We start from the raw sequence: 9939 nt of genomic DNA on the forward strand, positions 1-9939 counted from the left end.
CCACCCGGCCCGGCAGTGCCCTCCAGGGCTCGGGGCCACAAGGGTGGAGATGGGCAAAGCTGGCTGGCAGGAGCACCCTGCGCAGGGCACCCCGGTTCTGTCTTCCTGTGGCTGAAACGTGGGAACACTATCTAGGTGCAGGTGCCCGTGAGCCGCAGCCTAGGTGGCCACGCAGGCTCCTGACCAGGAGCTGGGAGGGGCTCCGGGCTGAGGGGAATGAAATCATCGCAGCTCAGAATCGGGATGAATGAGGTCTGCGCTCAGCAGCTGGGCTCGGGGGAGCAGTGGGTCCTGAAGACGCACAGAGACCAGCGAGTGAACAGGACGGAGTTAGAGACGGAGGAGAAGGTCCAGGAGGCGCCGAGCAACATTGACAAATGGAAAGAAAGACGCATAAAACCAGAGACTGCACTTTTAAAACTCCTACCAAAATCAGAACCAGGGAAAATCTTAGAGAAATACAGCCAATGAAATTAAATATATGAAAATGAATAATAACAAAATATCAAAACTATCATATTCTGTAAATAGACAAAAATGTCTGATCATGAGAAAAAATCACATCTTTACGCCAACACAACTGGGATTTTAGATGAGAAGGTTCCCAGGAACCTACGGCCACTAAAATGGCGGCAAAGAAGAGCAGGAGCATCGGCAGCCAGGACCCGAGAGCCAGACAGGCGGCCAGCTGGACCACGCAGCCCAGCGGGGACTCCACCTGGTGTGTCAGTTCATCGCCATCAGGAAGACAATGACTGGCCTGGGCATTCGTTCAGGAAAGAAAGCCCCAACGTCCACTCAGAGGCACAGGGACTGACCACGGGGAGCTCAGCGCCCAGTGTGAACTGTGAGGGCGACAAACAGCCCCTTTCGCTTCCTCCCTGAGTGGACGCCCCTCTCCCCTCCTGCCTCACTGCTCGGCCAGGAGTTCCAGCGCTGGGGGACAGACGTGGTGGGGCCTCACGCCCTCTCCTGGCCCCACAGGGACAGCTGTGGCTTGTCCTGAGGCGGCTGTGAGTGGTCGCAGCTGCCTCCGAAAGGCTGAGGATCTTCCTTCCACACGGACTTCGTTAAAGTCTTCAGCAGGAGTGGACGTTGGGTGGTTAGATGCTTCATGTGCATCTATGTGAATAAGGTGCGTCCCACCTGGCCATTCCTACGGTGTGCACGGCCACCTCCCTGGAAGGAACTCCACCTGGTCGTGGGGTGCTGCCTCTCTAACCTGTGGTCACGGTCAGCTCGCTGTGGGGGAATCTGCATCTATACCATCAGAAAGACGGAATGTTTCTTTTCCTATAAAGACTCCACCAAAACCTCACGAAGCCGGGTGTAGCTCCGTGGGAGAGCATTTGCCAGGCCCTGGGCTCTGCCCCAGCACCACTGAGGGCACCCCACACATGCACACGTATACACACACACACACACACACCTGCCATAGCTCATGAACAAAGCCAGTGAGGATCAGGTCCTGAAATCAACATAGAGACCTGTGGCGTTTCTGCACACTCCCAATAAAACCATCCAAAAGCAGAATCAATAGTCCCCACAACAGCAAAAAAATACTTAGGAGGGCTGGGATGTGGCATTGGAGAGTGCTGGCCTGGCGTGCCCAGGCCCTGGTTCAATCCCCAGCACCACAAAAGAAAACAAAATCTCCAGGATAAGTTCACCCAAGGAAAGGGAAGATGTGGCACTGACTGGCGAAGGACCTGAAGATACAGAAGAACAGAAAGGGAAACACCAAACTCGAACCGGACAGTCAGCACCGGTGGGATGTCCACGTTGCCCAGGGCAACCCACAGCTGGGGCAGTCCCTGAGCTCCAATCTTACTTTAAGAAAAACAGAAAAACGTGGTTTCCTTTCTTATAAAGACTCTGCCAAGGGTGAAGCCGGGTGTAGCTCCGTGGGAGAGCGTCTGCCAGCCTTGCCCAGATTCTAAAACCCCAGGAAACCACAGTATTCCCTGAGTCTCCTGAGGTCCAGAGCCGGTGGCACCACAGGTGACGCTACAATGATCCGAGGGACACGCGGAGCATGAAGCAGAATAGGCTCCAGACGTGAACCCCAGCCCTGGGTGAGGGTCGGCGGGGGCACCCGAGCAGGGGGGGAGGACTGTGCCGTCCATCAATGCACGGGGGACCACGCGTCCACGTCGGAAAGAGAAAACCTCACACCAAGAAAACAAGTCAGGTACCAGGACCTCAGACCCCACACGACCTGAGCTGAGAGCCACTGCAGAGAGCTGCCGCTGGACGGTCTGGGGATGGCCCCTGGGCCCCGAGCACAGGCCCCTCGGGCCACCGAAGCAAAGACTGACGGACAGGATGATGCGGAAGGAGGGAACGAGCACAGGACCTGTCCCGGGCACCCAGAGACGCCTCGGCCCCCCAGCCGCCCTCCGAGCCTCAGGACGAGCCGCCCAGGGCCAGGCTGCTCTGCCCACAGGGAACCATCCTGGGCACACGCCCCCAGGGGGAACCGAGGACGACCGCACAGGTGCAGCACAGAGACTGGCCTCCCCGGGCAGGTCAGGCGGGAGTGGGGCAAGCCCCGGCCCAGCCCTCCGCTGTGGCGCAACCCCGCTGAACAGGGTCCTCTAAGCTCTCCAGATGGGACTAAAAGGGACTGTCTCACAGCCGTCAACCCCCCTCCATGAGTGGTCTCTGAACGCTGTGTGTAGGACCCACTGGGTGGAGGTGATGTGGTCTGGGTATGAGGTGTCCCCAGAAGCTCATGTGAGGGACACTGCAGGAAGGTTAGAGGTGAGGGGACGGGTCAGGAGCCTTGGCCGAGTCACAGTGCACTCATCCCTGACAGGGACCAGCGGGGCAGTGGCTGGAGGGGCGGGTAGTGGCCGCAGGAGGTGGGTCCCTAGGGGCTGCCCTTGGGTCTACATTTTGTCCGTGGTGAAGGGTGTCTGTCTGTCTGCTTCCTGGTGTCCTGTCCTGAGCTGTCCGGCCTCATCTGCAGCTCGGAGCTGTGGAGCTGGCCGTCTGTGGACGGAGACCTCTGAGACTGTGAGCACCAGATGAGCATGTCCTCCTCCCAAACTGTCCTTGGTCTGTCTTCTGGCTGAGTAAGGAGAAGCTGTGACCGGGACGGGGTCGTCACTGTGGTACCTGACCTGTGGCTCAGCAGCCTCGGAGCCTTCTGGAACCCTGGGAGGGACTTTGAAAGGTCAGTGATGCCGACTGGAGACGCTCAGGGTGTCACAAGCAGGGTGTATGTGGTGACTCTGGGGGAGCTCAGCAGACCTGGAGCTCGGGGGGTTCAGGGACAGGCTGCTGGGGGGACCGGCGGCCACAGCACCGCGTTCCGGCCAGTAAGTCTGCACGTCCTGCCCGCATCCTGAGACTGCATGGGGCTCCGTTAGCGTCGGCAGCTGGTCAACTGGTGGAGGGACTCTGCAGGCATCATTTGGGCGGGGGACGGATAGCGCTGGCAGCTTGTCATCGGGTTTGCTGTGACAGGAGCAGAAACATCCCAAACCCAAACGTGGCCAGAAAACTGTGAGAGACCTGGGGCTGAGGGAGCTGTGGTCGTGCAGGTGCCACGGCACTGAAGGCGCAGCTGAGCGCTTACCTGGGGGCAGCAGAAAGGGTGGCGGGAGGCCCCGGGATTGCCACGGTCACACCCATCTCCGGCCCAAGGCAGTAAAAGTAAGAATTCCCTTGAGAAGAGAGCCTGGGCCCAGGCGCTGGGAAGCCGGCTCACACGCCCGCCGTCCAGGCCCCCGGAGGCCCAGCAGCCAGTGTCCCGGAGGCGTGGCTACTGCCCCAGATGGCGGCAGACCTTGGCATTGACACGTGGTGCCGCTTCTGTGGAAGGAAGGGTGCTGGAGGGGTCACGGGGGCCACCGAGGTTTCAGAGGAGGCCTGGGAGGCCACGTGTACAGGGTCGGAGCTCGGCAGCCCCCTGAGAGGACGACGCGCGAGGGTGAGCGGAGACCACTGAAGTCAAGACGTGCCAGCAGCAGGGGCCTCGTCCTGGGGAAGCTCAGGGACAGGCAGAGAAGCCAGCAGAGGCCACGTGATGCCACCACACGCACACAGGGCGGGGCCAATGCCACCCTGCCCTGTGGCCAGGTGCCCGTGTGGAGCCACAGGACTGCCTGCCCAGCTGGGTTCTGGCTGCACTGGCCTGCCCCGTCCTTGGAGGCCCTGCTCCCTGAGAATGGGGAGTGTCCACTGCGCACTGTCCTACACAGCACCCCCGCAGCTCACCTCTGATCAGCTCAGGCTGAGAGTTGGCCCTGAACCCCAGAAGAGAGTCTGGACTTGCGGTCTCGGGAAATCCGGAACTGCTGGCCCTGGGGACTCTGGCAAAAGGACTGAATGTGTTCTGCACGGCGAGAGGAGGTCAGCTTTGGGGGCCAGGAGGGATGGTACGGTTCAGCTCAGGTGGGAGATATCGCCAGAAAGTTTAAGGGGCATCGACTGGGTTAGGGGAGCCGTGAGCCAACCCCCGCGATGGTCCTCTGACAGGGACGATGGGTGGCAGCCACAGGCCGGGGTGTGGCTGGAGGAGAGTCCCCGGGCCTGCCCTGGGCTGTGTATTTGGTGAGTGGAGCCCCTTCCCCAGCTGCTCTCCTGCCCAGTGTCCTGCCTCCCCTCAAGCCCTGAGGAGTGGTCAGCCGGCCGTGCACGGAGGCCTCGGAAACCACGAGCCCCAATAATCCTTTCCTCCTCTAAAGTCGTCCTCGTCGGGCCTTTTGGTCACAGTGGCACAAGAGCTGACCAGCACAGCTGGAAACGAACATGTCCATGTTGGCTTGGCTGAAAGACGGTTCCTAAGGTCACCACCCCACTCTCCCCCAACACGGCGGGAACCCGGAGTCAGACGTACACACCCTTCTCCACGTCCACATGAACAGAGATGACTGCTTTTAAGAGGCAGCCCCTCTCAAGAACACGTGCCCAGAGGACCATGACCGGGTCCACTCACCAACATGCAGATGACACAAAAGGAACCCTCCCCACAAACTTTCCGAGGCGGAGGGAGACTGAGGACGGACGGCGCCTCCTCGGTAGAAGCAGAGTTTAGTGGGACTCACGGAGGTGGGAGGGGCTGAGACTTCTCTAGAATCAGGGGCGGCAGGGTGTGGGGTGGAGAGATGAGCAACTGCACTCACCGCGAAACACCAGGACCATCTTCGGTGGCGGGGTGACTCCCAGCCAAAACCTGGAAGGACCCAGATCCCCGCCTTTGGAAGATAATGGATAGAGAACACACTGTCACAGTTCCCAACACAGGACAAAAGGGGTGACCGTGATGTCACAGCCACGGGGGCTTCCCAGGCAGTCCTGGAGTGAAGAGCTGAAGACAGAGGGCCAGGGGGACCAGAGAAGGGGGAACAGCAAGTGCTTCTGGCAGGAGGAAGGTTAGAACGCGTCACTCAGGATCCTCAGAAAGTTCTGCAGCCTCAAGCAGACACTCAGAGACGGAGCTCCCCAAGCCCCAGGTCACACCCAGCTGAACTGTCCACCCAGCACCAGGGCAGAAAAGGCGGTGGAGGTCACGCTCAGACACACGCCGCTGTGGGCACAACATGACGCCACGTTGGGAACGCTGTGGGAGGACGCGCTCCACTAAATCAGGGGTCCGAGTCCAGAAAGAAGAAGACGAGGCCTTCGGGAACTAACTGTCCCCCACGGGAAGGGACACAGAGGATCCCACAGCACAGGGAGGAGAGCTCCAGGGGATGCCTGCGCCCAGGCCACGGGAACAGCCCAGAGACAAGTAGAGCTGGCCGCCCCCCGGGTGTGTGCGCACCTCTCCGCCAAGGAGTGTGCAGAGGGTTCAGTGACAGGTGCGCAGGAGAACAAGCCAACCACAGAAGCCACCACTGTCCCCTCCAGGAAGGGAAGGCAAACCAGAGCCGAGCCGCCCACGAGGGAGGACACAGAGCCCCCGCTGACCCTGGAAGTCCCACGGATGCCAAGCTCTGAGGTGACCAGCACCGAGGCAGTGCTGCCATCCGGGGGTGGGGACGGGGACGCCTCCCGAGGCTCGTGGTGAACAGAGGAGGAAGCCGGATCATATCAAGGAAACTCAAGGACAGGCAGATGACACAGGCCCTTCAGTAAGTGGGAGAACCAGGAGGTGTTGGGGTGGACGTGCAGCAGGAGAGCCGGCCACCACAGAGCTCGCAGAGGGACCTGCAGGAGAACACAGAGGGACGCTCCTGGCCAGGGCACCCTCGTCCCCTGGAAGAGCCGTAGGCTGGGGTGGCACAGCAAGTGCCAGCACCACAAAGTGAAAAGTCACACCAAAGGACAGACAGGGCAGAGGAGAAGCCATGATTCCCAGAACCGCCTCCCAGGCAGCCAACCTCAGCCAGCCCAGGCACGCGGTGACACCTGGTTTCACAGCAGGAACACTCCCGCCAGTGACCGCCAGCACCAGCCACACTCAGAGCTGGCGCTGCGCCAGGCCATCCCCACAGTGAACTGTGGTCAGCTGTTGATGACACAAACCCCGACACCAACAAGGAAAGGGAGGCCCTGCGACTCCTGCAGGAAACACTCCTGCGGGTATAAAACCCGTGCAGAGCTCCCACACCCCAGCTGGGCCTCGGCATGGCGCACACCTGCTGCACTAGAGCCTGTGTCATTGCTGCGTCCACCATGTCCATCTGCTCCAGCCACCAGGGCGGAGGCAGCAGGGTCTGCTCACCCAGCCTGGGCCCCGACTCCTCCTGGCAGGTGGACAATTGCCAGGAGAGCTACTGCGAGCCCCCCTGCTGCACCCCCAGCTGCTGTGCCCCAGCCCCCTGCCTGACCCTCCTCTGCACCCCAGTGAGCTGTGTGTCCAGACCCTGCTGCCAATCAGTCTGCACCAGCTCCTGCACCCCCTCCTGCTGCCAGCAGTCTAGCTGCCAGTCTGATTGCTGTAGCTGCCCCCCCTGCCAGCCGTCCTGCTGTGTGTCCCTCTGCTGCAAGCCCGTGTGCTGCAAGCCCGAGTGCTGTATGCCCCTCTGCTCTGGAGCCTCCTCCTCCTGCTGCCAGCAGTCTAGCTGTGAGCCCTCTTGCTGCTCCTCTTCCCCCTGCCAGCCGTCCTGCTGTGTGTCCCTCTGCTGCAAGCCCGTGTGCTGCAAGCCCGTGTGCTGTGTGCCCATCTGCTCTGAGGCTTCCTCCTCCTGCTGCCAGCAGTCTAGCTGCCAGTCTGACTGCTGCAGCTCCTCCCCCTGCCAGCCATCCTGCTGCAAGCCCGTCTGCTGCTACAGACCCTCCTCCTGCGTGTCCCTGCTCTGCCGCCCCGTGTGCAGGCCCGCCTGCTGCGTGCCCGTCTCCTCCTGCTGTGCCTCCTCCTGCCAGCCCAGCTGCTGCCGCCCGGCCTCCTGCGTGTCCCTGCTCTGCCGCCCCACCTGCTCCCGCCCGGCCTGCTGTGGTGTCTCCTTGGGCCAGAGGTCCTGCTGCTGACCGGCCATGTCCCCAGGGCCAGCGGGCTCAGGTCCCTCCTCCCCACCCCAGTGTCCTGACCCCAGCCTGCAGGAGCTCACACAGAAGGACCAGCTCCTGCCCTTCCTCCCTGTCCAGCCCAAGTCTGAGGCCTGCGCCCTCCCTGGCTGCTCTCTGGCCCCGCCCATGGGAGAGCTGGCTGCTGCACCCCACTTCCTGCTCCAGGCCACCACCCTCCCCAGTCGGGGCTGGGTCTTCCTGACCCTGCTCTTGTCCCCAGAAGTGCCACTCTCTGAACATCAATAAAGCCTGCGCTGCCCACACTCTCTGCACTGATGGACACTGCCGGGGGAGGGGCAGGGTGGGGACTGGGCCTCGCTCTGGGCCCTGAGCCAGGGGACCCTCCTCGCCTCACCAGCAGTGATGCTTGAGGTTACTGCACGTGACCTGGAGGGTCCTGTCCTCCTCCGTCTGTGTTCTGCTGTTGCACAGTCCGTGTCCTCTGGGACTCAGGCTCTGTGCACTGGTCACGTCCCCTGGACACCACGTCTTTCCTGGCGCAGGTGGGCAGCTGGGGTGGTGACCCCACAGCTTTGCTGGAGGTCGGAGGCGAGAGGTCTCAGGCTTCAGCCCAGCACCCAGAGGGCTCCATCTGGGAAGGTGTGAGCGCCCAGGGCCCTGCACGCCGTGGACACACACACACACACACTCACGTGGGCACTCAGGGAGGCCCAGGCCCCATCATGGAGGAGCTGCCAGGGGCTGAGAACAGAGGGGGCACCCCAGAGCCCACCTGGAGTTGGATGGACACAGGAACACAGGGAAGGCCATGGGCTCGGGAAGCCCGGGAAGCCCAGGAGGTGAAGAAGGAAACAGTGTCCAGCCAGGGGCGGAGACGCCATGGACACGCAGGGCCAGCTGCGCAGACACGCCGCCCCGGCCAAGGGAGTCCGAGGAGAGACTCCTGAAGTACAGGGGCAAAGGGACACAGGAGGCAACTGTGCTGCACAGTCACCCAGAGGCCCAGCCTCAACCTCTCCAGGGAGGGAGCCCACAGTCGCAGCACGACTCTTCATCCATCACCGTTTGAGAAGGACACCGTCCCTGTCGCTGCTGGGCCAAGGTGGTGGCATTCTACGTGGAACTCCGCGCTGTCTGCAGAGGACGGGCACGTCAGCCCTGGGGCTCAACCACGGCCAGCAGGGCTGCAAGAGTGTCCTCGCCCTGTCCCTGGTGCCCAGGGCCAGCCTTCACATTGCCCACAGCCCCAGGAGGCTTTTCCAGAAGGCAGGACGTGAAGCGCGAGCAGGACGTGGAGGAGATGGCCGAGCAGACCGCCCAGGCTGGCCCAGGCGCCCAGCACAGGGCACAGCCACCTGCAGGGCCGAGGGGGGGGGACATCTTTTGACTCCAGTGTCCCAGGAACTCAGGTCACTCTCTGGACACTAACTCAGTGGGACAGTGGCCCAGCTGAGGAAGAATGCAGTCATGACAACGCGACTCCAGAAAATGGTCACAACCACCCACTGCAAGCGGGTGAATCGCGCTTGTGTTGATTAAATAGGAAATTTTAAAACATTTGAAGACACACTCCGTGAAACGTGTCCACGTCTGAGGGGACACAGGAATCTACTCCTCAAGGAAATTCAATGAGCTCCACATAGAACAGACTCAGCAGGATCCACACGGAGACGCATCAGGACCGCGTCACTGAAAGACGGAGAGGAAACCGTGGGGCGGCCAGACTCAGCCGACCTGCCACCCGGGCCGGGACCCGAGGGCGATGGAACGGCGGTCAGGGTGCCGGGGGCCAGCATGGGCCATGACGCCTCCGTCCAGCCACCTTCAGAAGTGAGGGAAGGCAAGACGTCAGGGACAAATGGAAGCCCAGAGTCCTCCACCAGGAGACCTGACCTCTGGTCAGTGCTAGTCCAGGCTGAGATAAAGGGGCCTAGAGGTCACTGGCCCCCAGAGGAAGACAGGGTGGTCAGCTGAGGGTCTGTGGGCACCTGGCCGCTCAGGGAGCACCTGGGAGCCCTCTCCTTTCCCCAGGTCAGCAGTGCACCCTTCCTAGGTACGACTCAGTATTCTGAGCCTGCCCTCCCCCTGGTCAGTCTAGCTCGAGACCGGCCCTCGTTCTCGCTCTTTCCTAGGGACTTTTCGCTTCGCTGATTCTCACTGCAGGTTTTCTGTCCTCGATTTCCTCCATCTGTGCCCGTCTTTATCCCCTCTCCCACTAGCGTCAGGGTCAGTTTGGACTCACTTTTTCTGCCTCGTTGAGGTGTGAACTTGGGATCTGGATTGAGACCCTGGGTTCTGGTGGACATTCACGGCCACGGATGGCCGTCTGCACACAGCTCTGGCGGCCGCCCTCGGGTGGCTTCTCCTCCTCTCTCCCCTCAGGAGTCTCCTGACCTCTCTCTTACTTCTTCTTCGACCCTGGCTGTCTGAGTGTCTGTGTGGATTCCCACATATTCCTGGATTTTCCTGCTTTCCTTCTGTTTGGATGCCAGTGTCCTTCCACCGTGGTCAGAGAAG

At 61.5% G+C, this 9939-nt stretch overlaps 2 protein-coding genes across 2 annotated transcripts in view; one reads left to right on the forward strand and one right to left on the reverse strand.

The window, feature by feature from the left end:
• The window catches only part of TSPEAR (thrombospondin type laminin G domain and EAR repeats), a gene marked incomplete at both ends in the record, with an annotated part of 172471 nt that overhangs the window by 118826 nt on the left and 43706 nt on the right, over nt 1–9939 (reverse strand). The window lies entirely within an intron of this gene.
• Nucleotides 6580–7422, forward strand: LOC308653096 (uncharacterized protein; the record flags this gene model as incomplete). Its single annotated transcript, XM_081301507.1, has 1 exon — nt 6580–7422. The coding sequence occupies one exon, from the start codon at nt 6580–6582 to the stop codon at nt 7420–7422; it is 843 nt and encodes a 280-aa protein (XP_081157633.1).

The sequence above is a fragment of the Spermophilus citellus genome (assembly GCF_964194105.1).
Source record: "Spermophilus citellus genome assembly, chromosome: 7".
In the NCBI taxonomy this organism is placed as follows: Eukaryota; Metazoa; Chordata; class Mammalia; order Rodentia; family Sciuridae; genus Spermophilus; species Spermophilus citellus.